Below are 16,480 nucleotides of genomic sequence, written 5' to 3' on the forward strand. Positions count from 1 at the left end.
ATGATAAGATACAAACTTCCATGAGAGGATTATTGTCACGACCCATTTTCGTGGGCCAGACCGGCACTAGGACTTGGATGGGCTTAAGGCCCCCGAAGCCCGTAGTAAGCCTAACTTATTTAAATCTCACATTCTATTCATAATTATGGATTCAGGCCCATTAACTTATTATACATATGCATCCAAAATACAGTTCATATATTTAATATGTACTTTTATTATTTATTTATAACCCAATTGGAATACAATTGCGGAACTCTACCTTTACATTCACATTGTTATTTCTATCATTAACAGTCTTCTATAATAAGTGTTTCAACTCCATAGGGCTTTCCTTTCTTTCTATTATCTGGAAAAAAAATAGTAGGCAGGGGTGAACGCCAAATTCAATGAGTAGGGTTAGATAACCCTCTCACCCCACACAGTCACACAGATGCTAAAATATTTTTATCTGGTCACTGTTTAATTATATGATCATGCAGTTTGTCATACAAATGGCAATACAACAGCAATCACGAGTATTATCACCTTCATATAATCATATCACGCGGAAATTAGTCAGTGGAGTCACCTAAACCTAATGAGCCGTCCTCCCACATGGCCCATTCACTCACATGTGCACCAGAGAGCCAATCCCCCATTCTGGCTGACTGGTATAAACCTCACACGACCAGTCCTCTCTGTAACGCCCCATTTTTCTGTGTCTGAAAGAGTAAGTTTACCAGTGTGTAAATAGTACCACCAGTCCGAAAGTCGATATTATTTTAGTTCGGAAAAATTACTACGTATGTTTAATATTTTCTTTAATATTCCTGGAGTGTGTATACATTATTTTTATGGGTAGAAAGTAAGTAATGAATATTTTTGGAGAATTTAGATAATTAATGAATAGTTAATTATGGTGTTATATTAATTTAGGAAATTAGAGGCAATATTTTTAAGGATTAAATTTGAAATGGTGTTATATTAATTAAGGCAATTAGAAGAAGAATTTTTTAGGATTAAATTTGAGACTTTTTATGGAGATAAATAATATTTTGAAGGAAATTAATTGGAGAATAATTTTTAGCCATTAGATTAGATTTACATTCAATCCTAGCCATCCAATTTTGGTGAAAAGTCCAAACTACCCTTTAGTCAACTCCATTATTTGAGCAATATTTTTCTTCCTCTTCTTCTCCATCTAACGTGAACTTCATCTTCTTCTCCTCCATTTCACCTTTAGCCTCTCTTTCTCTTCTCTTTGTTTTCTCCATTTTCTACTTGAATAATTCACCAAATTCACTCCATTTACCTTGAATAAAGTAAGAAAATCTAGAGATTAAAGCTTGAGAAGTGGTTTTTAGGGATTAATTTCAAGGAATTTGGAGAATTCATTAGGTGAAGTAAACTTCATTATTTTTGGATTTAGAGTTTTCTTTTAGCATATACATACTTAATCATGCTCCAATTTCTTCTTTTCTTTGTTTTCTTTGTTTTGATTTTGAGCTTATTACATGTAGAGGGTGGAGAGCCTTCTAACAAAGATAAAGGCAAGACCAAAGTTTAAGGAGCTTTGATTCAAGTTGTTTTAAAGGTTTGTGTTCATAAACACACTAACCTTACTTCAATTTTTGGATTTGTGAAGTTTGTACTACTTTGTGAAAATTTGGGATTTGGTATGAAATGATTTGATTGCTGGAATTTGGTTGTATAAATGTGTTCTTGAGTGTTTTCTAAGCCTACCTATATGTTGAATTTATGAAGAAATTATTTTTCTCTTCTTCTTCCAAAAGTGGCAGAATTTTACCAAGGGAAAATGTTAATGGGTGTGTTTAAGGACTGTTTTTCTATTCGTTTTATTTTCCCTCTGTATTTGAGTCCTTCATAAAAGTTGTAGGTATATTTCTTAGCTTTCTAACCCATCCTCTTGTGTCCAATTTTGATATAGATAGCTCAACTTATGACTAAAACACCTAAACTGACTCTGTTGTAACGTACCACATGCAGCAATAGATTGAGTGACTATTTTGACCACCATAATGGCAAGATTAGGTGTTGAGCTCTTCATGAGATTTGTTACCCTGTGTCTTGAGATTGCCCTGGTGTTGGATTGGTTTAATTTGAGTGTCTGGTTACGGAGAAATTCAATAAACATTGGACTTGGTTCTGCTGAATTTGGTCTGGACTATCAATCTGTGTTCCTAGCTTATTTTGCCTATCTTGCATATTTATCTGGGTTATGGTTCCTCATAACAATTGTATAATTGTGTCTTATCTTTCTAATGAATCTAATTTCATTCAATTTGGAGATATATAACTCAAGTTATGTATTAAAAACTCAGCAAAGGTCAAGATTGCTTTTATGCTGGAAATTTCCAATGTTAAGTACTTTGGTTTAAGTATGAGACGTTTCATGAATGAATTCAGTTTAAATTCAGTTTTCATTGTAATTTTATGAATACTACAGAAAATAAATTTTATGAGCAATGGAAAGTCAGAATAAAAATAAGAATAAAAAAATGGATTTTGGGCTCTAATATACTTGGTGTGAATTTGATGCGTGATTTGATTTTATTCTGTCTGATGAGCATGCTCGGCATTCGATGCCATTTTGATAAGAAGCTATGATCATATGCTAGGCACGTGGGTGCCTTCTGTTCTATTAGGGCGGACGCGCTCTATATGTTCTGAATCTGTTGGCGACCTAAGGCCATTCTGAATCTGTTCTGAAAACCTATCTGCTTCTTTTTCTCCTAAGTGTATGTGAGCCCTTGTAAACATATTTTTCAGGTAGCTTGGAAATAAATGATTATATGTTATTAAATGAATTGTCAAAGCAGGATATTACGTTACATGGTTTTCTAAATAACCAGTATATGTATTGGTGTACTACAATTTCAAATAATGAATTTATGATTTGAACGAATAAAATATTAATAGTTTTATTTGATCATTTTGTTATAAATGTAAATGTATATTAAAGCGTTAATGATTTTATGATTGTAAATCTTTTGATGAAAATTGATATTTTAAGTGTGTTGCCATCGCAACATTGGTTTGTTGTGTTTTATGAGCACCACTGAGTTTTATACTCAGCGTGTTGAATTTTATCACGCGTAGGTTGGAGTCTATATTGCTGATTGAAGACCAAAAGAGTAGCATCAGAGCTGAAGAGATATTTTGGTAGTTGATTAGTGTGTTATGTAATTAAGTATTATGGCATGTATAAGTAGTCCATTTATATTATTGTAAATTAATTGGGTGTATTTATTGGAAGATAGACTTGGAACTTATTTATTGTGCAGAAAATTCAAAGTAATATGTTTAACTAAATGTATCTAATTGATGCATACGCAAATGTTGTAGTTAGACCTTAGAAGAGTGTTATTGTGTTGTTCTTGGAGTTTGATGGAGTTTGGAGTTTTGAAATTGGGAGTGTTTTGTATTCACTTGTTTGGCAATGTCTATGTTTAGGGGAAACTCTTGCAGTTTTTCTATAGGTTTCTCCCAAATCATTTTTTTTTTTAAAAAAAAATAATACTACTTGTTAAACTTGTGAATATTAAATCACTTCTAATTCATACTAGGATTTTCTGATTTATATGTTAAGTTAAGACGGTGCCTCCGGCACCGAATGTGACATCCGCCGTCGGGTCTCTCGGGACTGGGCGGTGGGTGTTACACTCTCATTATTTTGCCAGTCTCTTTTCTCTCTTTTTTTTTTATTTTATATATTATTTTTTTTATATCAACAGGAGGCAACCCGGTGGTCTCCATCCAATCTAGATCATCAAGTGCTCACAACAGGAGGCCACCCTGCGGGCTGCAATCAAATCTAGATTATCAGGTGCCAACAACAAGAGGCCAACCTGTGATTTCAGCATAATCCTTTTCCCTTTTATTTTTTTATACCAACAGGAGGCAACCCGGTGGTCTCCATCCAGTCTAGATCATCAAGTACTCACAACAGGAGGCCACCCTGCGGGCTACAATCAAATCTAAATTATCAGGTGCCAACAACAAGAAGCCATCCTGTGGTTAACGGTAACGGTAACGGTAGGTTCACATGGGGCCGCCGATCTCCCATTTACCGGGCTAACAGTAATCAGATCAAGATCCATATAACAGTAACGGTATATAACGGTAACGGTAGTCATAATCAGGATCCATATAACGGTAACAGTCTCACAAACCCATGGTGACCCACTTCATCATAATTCCACACACACAAGGCACAGCAATATCACATCACAAGTAATCAAATAATTTTTAATATCAACGAATAGTGCAGCACAATATGGCAATTCAACAAAATAATGCATGATAACATTTAGCCGTGAATGTATGAATGCAGACGGATAAGGCGAATTATCTAACACTACTCATAGTTCTTTATTGTCCTTCATAGGACTATCTCTACTACTGCACGCTTCCAGCTTTTGTCTTCATATTCTAGAATTTTATAAACCTTTAACATAAACAATAAAATTCTAAGTAAGAATTTTAATTCGAAAGATTATATTTCATATTCGTTCATTAGTTTTGGTTATCAGTTATTTAATTCACTTATTAATCAAAATATTAATGTTACTAATAATAATAATAATAATATTAATAATGATAATAATTTTAGTCGGTATTTAGTTTATTAAACTGTATAGACCTTCGTTACTCTTGTTCATTTATTTATGTGTTCACATTTTTCCGATAAGTGCCGTTAGTAAATTAATGTTCCATAATAATTATGATATTAATAATATTAGCAATATTAAAATGAGAGTAGCGTAATTAACTAGACTGGTTCTTATACCACCGTAGTATTATAATTATTAATTACTCACAATTAACGATATTTACGCATTAATTTAAATTTAAGCATTTCTATTTTCGGTGAAAATCTTTATTATCCATTAACTACCTTGAAATCCGATTCTATAATCAGTGTTCATATATTTCAATTATCTGTATCTAAATTCATAAAACTCCAATTTCTACTAATTCAATTCATCTTATAGTCAATTAATTAATTAATTCGAGTTTTGAAATTTATACCGAAAATGAGCAACTAGGCCTTACAATGTACCTATCAAAAATCGGATTTGATTTTCGTGATCCGCGCGAAGAGGAGATCATTCTGCCTCTTGAAGTCTTGCCGGCCGGTCGCCGGACCGTCGCCATCACCACCGTCCACGGTGGCCGAAAAGTCAGCCTTTGCCCAGAAATTTGCAACGATCACACCATTCTACTCAAAATTCACCAAGGATTTCATTTCTAGTGTTAATGTAGTGAGATCGGTCCTCCAATTGGCTGGATCGAGCCTGGCAGTTGCTTGGTGTCGGCATTAATAGTGGTTTCGCCATTCAAGCTTTGTAGCAGGAATTAGCGGAGGAAAAACACTCACAAGGTGAAGGTGACTCGATCGACGCCTATCCTTTGCACTGACGTTGCCGAAATTGCCCGATCTCGCCGGAGGAGCTGCTGCGTCGCTAAGAAGGAGAGGAGACCACGTTCACGCTATTGGAGGTCTGATCGAAGTGAGAGAAGGCTGGAAAATGGGTCAGCGACTCCAGGGAAGTCGATCGCCACCTCCTGCTCGCTTAATGGTGGCCGGAAAAGAGAAGGAGAGGGATGAGGGAGCTGTCACGCAATGGAGAAGGAAGAAGAGGAAAGAGGAAAGAAAGAAAGAAAAAGAAAGGAAAGGAAGGAAAAGTGGGCTGGGCCACTTCGGTTCGATTCGAACCGGTTTGGTCCGATTTAGCGGTTTGGCCTTATTTTCTTTGGTTTTTGAGTTTTTTCGCTTGGTTTTCCGATTATTCGTGTGGTTTCGACACTTTAATTCATTTTCGGGTCCGATTTAATTTATTTAATTATTTTATTTGGGTCATAAAATATCTCTTCAATTTACTTTCTAATAGTACAAACAATAATAATAACAATAAGTTAATTTAGGATAATTAGTTTAGATAGTAGAGTTCCATTTTATTTCATCGAAATTTACGGACATTCTGTTTTGGGCTTGGGCCCAATTCAAATTTGGGTTCAAGTTAGAATTGCTCGGTCTTAACAACCCATACTATCAAAAATTCAGATTTTTGATTTAATAAAAAATTTTAAAGTTTTTGAAAATAAAAATTCGGGATATTTCAATTATAATCCCTAAGTTTGTGATGATTTGTTCTCTAGAAAAAGCTAATATATATATATATATAATGGAATGATAAGAAAAGAAAAAACTTCTAATTTTAATTCCTAATTAAGATTGAAAAAAAATCCCAATTATGATTGGTGATATATATTTAATTTAATATTAATGAAACATAAATTTAATTTTAATTCCTGGTTAGTAATATATATAATATGGAATAATCTCAATTTACCTTTCAAATTTATAACTCAAAATCGAAAAATCCATTTTTTAACTTTTGGTTCATTTAGTAAATAAAGTTGCACTCTAAGTGTTTAAAAAATCCCTTTTCAATATTGATCAAGCATGTAAACTTCCGATATGTTAAAAAGCGAGTGAAGCCAAAGTAAAGGCTTTCATGATTGCCACACTGGATGTTATTAGTGAGGGAAAACTAGAGGTATTTTCCCAAAACACTTTGTGATCATATAATCTAAGGTTCGCAAGATGAAATTACTTTTCAAAATGTGATAGCAAGACTTAAAGACCGACGTTGAAGAACTAAAAGCTTGGTCACACCATAATCTAGAAATCACTTTAAGTAAAATAATGGCTTCATGTGGGGGTTAGGCCAATATGCATTCAATTTAAGGAGTGTTTGTTGCCATGGAGACCAACTTTTAGGAAATTAATAAGGAAGAAGAGAATATAAGGAAAAGACTTACAAGAAAGGAGGATGAAGAGCAATTCCACCTGATAGAGAAAGAGGCGTAGCGAGAGAGAATCAGAAGTTAATTTCTTTTTTATTCGAAGAGGGTGATAAGTTTAGATTACATTCTAATCGCTTGAAGTGTAAAAATTTCAACATAATCAATTAAAATAAATCCTAAGTATATAAAACCAAATTTTAAACTTCCTCTTATGTATACACAGATACAAAGAAATGACATAGAAAAAGATTGAATATGTACATTAAATTTTTTGGGTTTTGATATCTTGTAAAAATGAATTAGGTTAAATAATTTCAGGATGAGCTTATGATTTGAAATCTCTCTCATTTCTATGGCACAACATAGGATAATATAAAATACAAATATATTTTATTAAAGTTGATTCATTTAAGAATTATTACATAGAAAACATTGAAAAAAGTTTTTGATTAACTATTGGATTATCAAACATTAATCCAAAAGTTGCAAAATTATTAGAAGAAACAACAATGGATTATGGGAATAAGGTGTAGAAAGTTATCAGCCACATGTCCAAAAGCAATAACAAGAATAGTCTTCCTTGGCTTGGTTCGGAATACAAACGCCTCCATTTTCGTTATGCTTTTCATAACATTCTTTCTTACAATCCTCCAGTACACATCCAATTTCATGTAAAACCTCTTGACACTTTTTCTGTGCTCTTGCTTGAGGGACCATAGATGAAACTGCATAAATTTATATTATACTTTAGTTAATAAAATTGTGATTTTGATATTCTAATTTATTATTGTAATTACATATAAAATGAGATTTTGTAGAATACCTGATATAATAAGGAAAAGGATGAAGAAATTGTTGAAGGAAAGATTGGCCATCATCAGCAACTTTTTGTTTTTCAGCAGATATGCTTTTGTTCTTGGACTACTGAAATATTTGTATGGCTTGTCTGAATTTCCATTGAAGTGATTATATATGTATATATATAGACACATGACATTGCTATTCGCAAATCACAAATATTTGTATGGCTTGTCTGAATTTATGTTCCTTGTTAAAAATAAGTTTTTTATTTTTAGAAATTACTATTTATTTTTCAATACCATTGTTCATCGACAATTTCTTTGAAAATTAAAAATATTAGTATTTACTAAATTTAGTAATTCTCAATGCATATTAAACCAATTTTATATAATTAATTAATCTTGGTTGATGAAAAAAAAAATCAATAATAGATTAATGAATATATCTCATATTAAAGTAAAGATATGATAGAAAAAATACATACAAATCGATATTTTTAATTAAAATAACTTTTTTTTTAAATTTTTCTTAAATGGAGAGTGTGACTATCCATTGCGGACAGAGGAAGTATATAATAATGTAATTTAAAAAATTGTGTGTATAGGATATAATATATGGGCACTGATTTTGCAAGTAACAATATTAATACAAAATAAAATATATAAAAGATAAAGGTGTAAAGCCTATTTGCTTATATGGCAAAATTTTGAAAGCTTATTATGATTTGGAATTAATTTTTTTTCTTTTCTTTCTGAAGGAAATTTATTTAATGCAAAATAGGTATTAATAGTATTAAAAACACAGCTGCCTTTTATGTCATCAATCAATATATTGAATAAGGCAACCGAGTTTATGTGATTGCTTCAAAATAATTACATATAAAAGGCAGCTGAGTTTTCAATATATATATATATACTTCCTCTCATATATGAAAAGACCATTTAATTTTCTGAGCTGGAATTAAACTTTTTTTTTTATTTTTAAAGAAAATTCATTTAATACAAAATAATCTATCTATGTAGTAATACCTAAAGCACTTTGGATGATGCGGTAAAAATTAGAGAGTTTTTAGAGCTTTCTTTTATATGCAATTTAAAATTTAAATAAATATTTATAAATAACAAACAAATAATATGATTGAACCAACCCATAATTTTTATTTTGTTAAAAAAATAATTCATCATCTTTTAGTATTACATCTCTTCATATTTATGTCCTGTCAATAAGTAAATAAATAATGTCTCTTTATCTTTTCTTTTCTACCATTATGCCTCTTGGAGTTTCTGCCTTATTATAAATATATCTCTTCGTCTTATTTTTCTAGATAGGTCAAATATCAAATATTACAATTAATCAAATATTTTTATATTTTTTAATTTAAATTTTTTTTAATTCCCATGAAAAATATTATAGGCTATATAAAACTTTGCTAAGGAAATTTTAAAAAATTATGTTATTCTTCTTCATATTCCACATACATTATAGATTATTAAAATAAAAAAATTTATATTGAATTTAATTCTTGTATGAAGGAAGCTAAACAGCCTTATAATAAATTTGATTTCAGTTCTTGATACGATCAAAAAATTTGAGAAAAATAGTCATTCCGATAAGAAATAACTATTTTGAAATTCGTTAATGATAAGATTACTATTTTGAAACAGATGAAGAGGAAATAACTGAATCAAACCGAATAAAAAATCTAACCAAATTTCACCGATTTAATTTTATATTTATCAAATAAAAGTAAAATGAATTTGTATATTTACGTCAATAAATGTCAAATAGATTTGAGTTAATTCCAGGTCAATTGATTTTAATAAATAAAAATTACTAATTATCTAGAAATAACGCTCGTTGGATAGTTTCAATAATACTCGCTTTATTTTCTTATTTTTATTCTTAATTTCTTGAACAGCAATACAAAAGCATCACTTAAACATAAAAAAAACAACACCACCACCGCAAAAAAAACCCAAAATCACGCTGTCACGGGCTTAAACGACGTCAGATTCTTGAAATTCTCCCAAGTTTTCTCCCAAACCACCGCCTCATAGTCTTTGCTAGCACCACCGTTCACCTCCAAAACCAACCGATAATTCGTTCCGGCGACGACCTGTGTCTCGCCTTTCACCACTTTCCCCAGCTTCAAATTAGCCGTCGATCTCTTATTATATTCCCCCACAGCGTAATTAGCGATTTCCACCACGTGCGGGTCATTCAAATTCTTAATCGGCTGCCATCCGCCGACCAAGGCCGCCACGGCAGCTCCGGACACGACGAAGAGAAAGCAGAGAAGAAGACAATGTCGGCTCATTTTTAACCGTTGATTTTCTTTTTGGACTGCGGTTTTTCCGAGGGTCAGGTTTGGATAATGTGGAAAAGCGCAGAGAGACTCGGGTATTTATAATGGGCAGCTAACTTGTTAATATGGCAAATTACCTTAGATTTTGTTGGCTAAAAATTAAAATAAGAAATTATTATATATATATATATATATATATATATATATATATATATATATATATATATATATATATATATATATATATTGAAAAGATAGAAATTATTATATTGGTTGCTAAAAACTAGAATAGAAATTAAAATAAAATAAGAAACAAGAAAATTAATTTGTTTTAAATAATAATATTAACAATAATGCGATAAAATACATATAATTATGGTTTGGTTCAATCATATTATTTGTTTGTTATTTATAAATATTTTAAATTTTAAATTGCATATCAGAAAGAAAAGAAGCTCTAAAAACTCTCTAGTTTTTGCCACATTATCCAAAGTGCTTTAGATATTATATATTTATATAAATAAATAAATTATTTTGTATCAAATGAATATTTTTAAAATATTAAAAATAAGTTTAATTCCAATTCAGGAAATTAAATGGTCTTTTTCATATCTAAGGAAATATGTATTCATCTCTCTCTATATCTCTATATATATATTGAAAACTCAGCTGCCTTTTATATTTTACTTATTTGGAAGCAATCACATAAACTCAGTGCACTTGCCTTTTCATAATGACATAAAAAGCAGCTGTGTTTTTAATATTACTAATACCTATTTTGCATTTACTAATTTCCTTCAAAAAGTATAAAATTCCAAATAATAATAAGCTTTCACAATTTTTCCATATAAGCAAAAAGGCATTTTTTTTTCATTAATGCAATTATACGCACACTTCCTATTTTCACAAAGATTAAGAAAATTGGATATTTTAATTAAAAATGTCAATTTGCATGTATTTTTCCCTTACTTTAATATGAGAAATAATCATTAATCTATTATAGACTTCTACATCAATCAACCAAGTTGTCATAAATAAACAATGGTATTGAAAAATAAAAAGTAATCGATAAAAATAAGAATATTATTTTTAACATATAATATAAAATGTGTTAATCAATTGGAGACGGAGGGAGTATCATAATATTTGAAATTTATGAATCGCAATATCATATATGAATATATATATATATAATCACTTCAACGCAAATTCAGACAAGCCATACAAAATATTTCAATAGTCGAAGAAGAAAAATAAAAAGCTGTTAATGATGGCCAATCTTTCCTTCAACGATTTCTTCGTCCTTTTTCTTATTATATCAGGTATTCTACAAAATCCCATTTTATATGTAATTAAAATAATAAATTAGAATGTCAAAATCACAATTTTATTAACTAAAGCATAATATAAATTCATGCAGCTTCATCTATGGTCCCTAAAGCAAGAGCACAGAAAGAGTGTCAAGAGGTTTTACATCAAACTGGATGTGTACTGAACGATTGTAAGAAAGAATGTTATGAAAAGCATAAAGAAAATGGAGGCGTTTGTAGTCCGAACATGCCCATGACAGGCTATGCTTGTTATTGCTTTTGGACATGCAGTTGATCACTTTCTACACCTTATTCCCGTAATCCATTGTTGTTTCTTCTAATAATTTACAGCTTTTGGATTAATGTTTAATAATCCAATAGTTAATCAAAGACATTTTTTCAATGTTTTCTATGTAATAGTTCTTAAATGAATCAACTTTAATAAAATGGATTATATTTAATATTTTTTTATATTATCATATATATGCTTTGTGCCAAAGAAATAGAAATGAGAGAGATTATCAAATCATAAGCTCATCCTGAAATTATTTATATGTTTACAAAATATCAAAACCAAAAAAAATTAAATTTGGATATCTATCTCTATATATTCAATATTTTTTTTCTAATTTTGATTGTGTTTTAATTTAATTTATTTTTATTGGATGTTAATGGAGTTAAAATTAGTATTATAATTCTCAAATTCACGAGTCAACTCATATGATTTTAGGAGTCCAAATCATGAAACTGAGTTAACGCGTTCTTAAAATCGAATCTTGAATGAAAGTGCATAAATTAAGTTGCTTGCAAAAGGTTAAAATCATTGAACAATTTTATGATTTTACCATATTTTTATTTCTAATACTATTTTTATTTTTATTAAAGTTTTTAATTGTGAGCTTTCAAGGGAAAATGCTTCTAAGCATACAATACAACACAATATCAATCGATGAGTCAGACCAAAATACGAGTTCAAGACTCAGCTCAATTGCTCAATGCTTTATTTTTATAAATATAACCTTATAGAAATGGACATATTTATAGATAGGTGAAGCCTTAGTTAAAAAATATATAATTTATTTTCGGTTTTCGGTCGCTATTTTCCATTTTTCTTATAGTGCACAATTTTTTCTTCTTGTAACATCATGTGTTTAGTTATCAAAATTTAATATTCCTATGGAAAATCACTTTTTTAAGAAAGTGGATTTCTAAAAAGTTAGTTTTATGGATATTGATTTATCCGATTTGAATCACAAATAAAATTCTTTTAAGGAAAATAATGTACTTATATTTGATTGAATTGTGGAGAGAATATCGTAACCATACTTAAATATAAGTATTTATTCAATATAATAAAACGGGAATGTTATAATTGATTTTTTTTTTTTTTTTTTTTTTGTTAAAAATGGAGAGCTGGACTCTAAGAATTACAAATAAAGTCTAGGATAAGTAATACCATACAAATCATAGTTGAACCACCAGGCCAAATCCAAAGGAGGTCTAGACAGAAGACTAGAGGGAAATTCCTAGCAACCTTACAAACATAATCAGCACTATAGTTGGCCTCTCTATAGACATGTATAGACATGTCTAATAGCCAAAATTAGCTATTGGACACTTTCACTTGAAGTAATTTTGCCTTGGATGAGCTGGACTACTACTTCATTATCACATTAATGTGAGAGATCCCCATCTCTTTAGCAATTCTAAGCCCCTCTAGAACCGCCCACAGCTCTGCATTTGGTACCGAGCATCTGCCAATGACTGTAACGAAGCTGTTGATCCATCTTCCCGAGCTATCTTTGATAAGGCCTCCTCCATATGCCATTTGATCCACCAAGGAGCCGTCAATATTCAGCTTGAGGAAAGGATGAGTTGGTGGAGACCATGAGATCCACTTCAAGCTCTTGGTGGGGTTCTTAACCATCTCTCCGTGTAGAACCTCTGCTGCATTATAATTCTCCATAGCTAAATAGATAATCTCCTTAACTAAGTTGTCAAGTGTAATATGTTGCTACTGAAAAAGCCATATTCCAAATTTTCCAGCAAGAGACGCCAAACCTGCAGCCAAAAAAAACATCCAAGTCAGGTGCATTAAGGGATAACCAAACCTGGTTCACGTAACAACAATCCCTTAGCATGTGTATGGTAGTTTCGGACACTCCCATGTAGATAGTACACATAGATGAGGGACAAAAATGTCGTCTATGCCTTTCACTGTTTGTAAGGAGCCTATTATGGAATGCAAGCCAAAGAAAGGCTCAAATACGTTGTGCACCAGGCCATTTCGAAATAAGAGACCAATTCCTATTATTATTATCGTCATGCATTCCAGAGATCCACTAATAGGCAGATTTGATGGTGAACTTCCTGGAGCTGGTGAATTTCCAGTATACATGGTCAGTTCCTCGATCTTCCGAAGGTGGAAGCACAACAGCAATAGCCATCAGAATAGCAATGGGCAGGAGCCAACTAAATTTACCCCAGTTCCAAGTACCATTATGGACATAATCCATAACATAATCATCCTGCATGTAAGGCGGAATATCCGAGGTAACTATATCTTTTAACACTAAATCGTCGAAAAGCCACCTATCCTTCCAGAATCTAGTGCTGCAACCATTCCGAATTGAATGCATAGCTCCTTCAGTAACTTTATCCCAAACGTCTATACTGCTTTTACCAATTATAGAGGCCCTATTACGGAGGTTCTCATTAGGATGACCGTCCGCCAAGAGCTTATATTTAGAGGAGGAACTTGAGCCCAATGCGCATCTCCATCATTCATAATACCCCAACCTAATTTCATCAAGAAAGCATCATTGAGATATTGTAAATTACGAAAACCAAGCCCTCCTTCTGCTTTAGGTTGCCTAACTTCATTCCACGGGATGAGCATGACTTTCCTATTCTCAGCAGAGCATCCCCAAATAAATTTCCTATAAGATTTTTCAATATTATTGCAAATGCTCTTGGCCAGCTTTGTTGTCTGCATCGCATAAAGAGGCATAGAAGCTATCACCGAGGTGGCAAGTGTAATCCGACCTGCCATAGACAGATGAGCTGCATTCCATTCAGATAAACGTTTTTTAGCATTATCAAGGATATAAGAGTAAGAAGCCAAATTAATTCTACCATGCAAGAGGGAAACCCCTAAATATTTCCCTAGATTATCAGTGGCTTTAAAACCCAAGGCTCTACTCATTTGCATTTTGAGATTGCTGCTGACATTTTTAGAGAAAAAGACATGGGTTTTATTAGCATTCACTTTTTGACCCGATTCGCAAAACTCTTCCAAAACGCCTTTAATTACATCAGCCTGATCAAGAGAGGCTTCAGCCAACAGGATGAGATCATTGCAAAAAATAAATGAGTTAGAGTAGGACCTTTTCTAGAAAGATGAATGGGTTTGAGATCATTGCAAAAAATAAATGAGTTAGAGCAGGGCCATTTCTAGAAAGATGAATGGATTTCCATTTTCCCTGTGAGACTGTAAGGTCAATGGCTTGCGACAGTCTTTCTAAACATAAGACAAATAAATAGAGGCTAGGCGGGTCTCCTTGTCTGATTCCTCTAGAAGGCTTGAAAGAGGAAGACACACTACCGTTCCAAGCTACCTGCATAGAACAAGAAGAAACACATCTCATAATGGCAGAAACAAAATTGTCAGGAAGGCCAATATCAAGCAGAGTATCCTTAAGAAAACTCCACCGATTTTGATCATAGGCCTTCTCTAAGTACACCTTAATAGCCATTAGCTTTTTCCACTACGTTTATTTCTCATGGAGTGGATAATCTCCTGAGCAATAACGATATTATCAATAATGTGTCTACCGAGAATTGTTGGGCATCAGCTCTGATAACAATTGTTGGGCATCAGGTACCACTTGCCTCGGTTCTAATATCACTCATCGGGCCCTTTCAACCAATTAAGAGAAAATTAATGCAGCAGAAAAGTAAACTTGTGACACAGAGAAATTTACGTGGATCACCCTCAACTATTTAGGGCTACGTCTACGGGACAAACTCCGAATAATTCTTTCACTATTAAAAATAGTAGGTACACAGAGAGTAACACAAAAATAATGGCACTCAAAGTGTTTCCCAAAAATACTCCATAATAATTTCTTCACTATTTTTCCTTCCTTAGTTTTAGGAAACCCTTCCTAAAACTAGATAACTCTCTCTCCATATTTTTTTTTTCTTCTTTCTGCTATGTTTTGCTTGAGACTTCGTTATCTCTATTTATAGGAGAGGTTAGCAAATGAGTTGTGCATTCACCGCCTAAAAACGTGCTGCTTTTATTGAGTTTTTTTTTTTTGCCAACCTTAGAATTGCTTTGCCAACTTTTATTGACTTTTCCCCTTTTTTTTTCAAAGAACATGTTTTCTTCTTTTTTTTTCTTTTTCAAAATGTGTGGGTCCCACATGTCGGAGGGACCCACAACAATTCTCCCCCTCCCAACGACATGGTGGAATTCTCCATTCCTGCTGCTTTGACACACAGCTCGAACTTCTCCTTCTGCTAAAGCATATGGAATCTTTTCCATTTCTTCCTTCTCTCCATCCGTAGAGGGGCACTGTTTAGAACTCAATTTAAAGTGATTAGTGAGAGGACAACTAACCGCTTTAGCATTTTCCATTCTAAACCTTTGAAATACTTTCTCAATGTACTTCTCCTGTGACAACCATAATTTCTTGGCTCTTCGATCTTCATGCCAAGAATTTGCTTTGCTGGTCCCAAGTCTTTCATGACAAAAGACTTACTTAGCTGTTTCTTCAAGCTAGAATTTTGACCAACAATCAACATATCAACAACATAGAGCAAAAAACAATGTAGTCATCATCAGAGAACTTCTTTACGAAAAACACAGTGATCTGAAGTAGTATTTCTGTAGCCATGCTCCCCATAACAGACTCAAACTTCTTGTACCACTATCTCGGTGCCTGCTTCAAGCCATACAGGCTCTTCTTCAGTTTGCAAACACAATCCTCTTTTTCTACGAAACCCTCTAACTCCTCCATGTATATTTCTTCTTCCAAATCTCCATGTAGGAAGGTAATCTTTCTATCCATTTTCTCGATTTTTAGTTCAAAACTGGCGGCCATTCCGAGCACTGTTCGAATGGATGTCATTTTCACAACTGGTGAAAAGATCAAAATCAATACCCTTTCTTTGATTGAATCCTTTCACAACCAGTCTAGCTTTGAATCGTGGTTCGGAGCTATGTTCTTCCTGCTTGATCCTG

General features: G+C 32.4%; 2 protein-coding genes, 1 long non-coding RNA gene and 1 pseudogene across 3 annotated transcripts; 1 reads left to right on the forward strand and 3 right to left on the reverse strand.

Moving 5' to 3' along the window:
- The first annotated feature begins 1,116 nt into the window (after positions 1-1,116).
- Positions 1,117-3,351, forward strand: LOC149498105 (uncharacterized). The gene is made up of 3 exons (XR_016319710.1): positions 1,117-1,380; positions 1,503-1,576; positions 3,103-3,351. It is a non-coding gene; the product is annotated as an uncharacterized LOC149498105 (long non-coding RNA).
- Positions 3,352-7,184: 3,833 nt separating this feature from the next.
- LOC105648939 (putative defensin-like protein 157) lies at positions 7,185-7,798 on the reverse strand. Its single transcript, XM_012235444.4, has 2 exons — positions 7,640-7,798; positions 7,185-7,541 (listed from the first exon to the last, which is right to left on the reverse strand). Exons 1-2 carry the CDS (start codon positions 7,692-7,694, stop codon positions 7,357-7,359), a joined length of 240 nt encoding a protein of 79 aa, XP_012090834.1. The 5' UTR covers positions 7,695-7,798; the 3' UTR covers positions 7,185-7,356.
- A 1,681-nt stretch (positions 7,799-9,479) lies between these two features.
- Positions 9,480-10,010, reverse strand: LOC149498106 (cysteine proteinase inhibitor 5 pseudogene; annotated as a pseudogene).
- Positions 10,011-13,918: 3,908 nt separating this feature from the next.
- LOC105648985 (uncharacterized) lies at positions 13,919-14,987 on the reverse strand. The gene is made up of 2 exons (XM_012235499.1): positions 14,837-14,987; positions 13,919-14,565 (listed from the first exon to the last, which is right to left on the reverse strand). Exons 1-2 carry the CDS (start codon positions 14,985-14,987, stop codon positions 13,919-13,921), a joined length of 798 nt encoding a protein of 265 aa, XP_012090889.1.
- Positions 14,988-16,480: the final 1,493 nt, after the last annotated feature.

This window comes from Jatropha curcas, chromosome 2 (assembly GCF_041381405.1).
Source record: "Jatropha curcas cultivar XTBG-Jc1 chromosome 2, XTBG_Jcur_1.0, whole genome shotgun sequence".
In the NCBI taxonomy this organism is placed as follows: Eukaryota; Viridiplantae; Streptophyta; class Magnoliopsida; order Malpighiales; family Euphorbiaceae; genus Jatropha; species Jatropha curcas.

Coding starts and splice junctions, on each gene's coding strand:
- LOC105648985 (XM_012235499.1), bottom strand. CDS start 14,987: ATGGCTATTAAGGTGTACTTAGAGAAGGCCTATGATCAAAATCGGTGG. Junction 14,566..14,836: donor TATGCAGGTAGCTTGGAACG/GTAGTGTGTCTT, acceptor TGTTGGCTGAAG/CCTCTCTTGATCAGGCTGAT.
- LOC105648939 (XM_012235444.4), bottom strand. CDS start 7,694: ATGATGGCCAATCTTTCCTTCAACAATTTCTTCATCCTTTTCCTTATT. Junction 7,542..7,639: donor CCTTTTCCTTATTATATCAG/GTATTCTACAAA, acceptor AAATTTATGCAG/TTTCATCTATGGTCCCTCAA.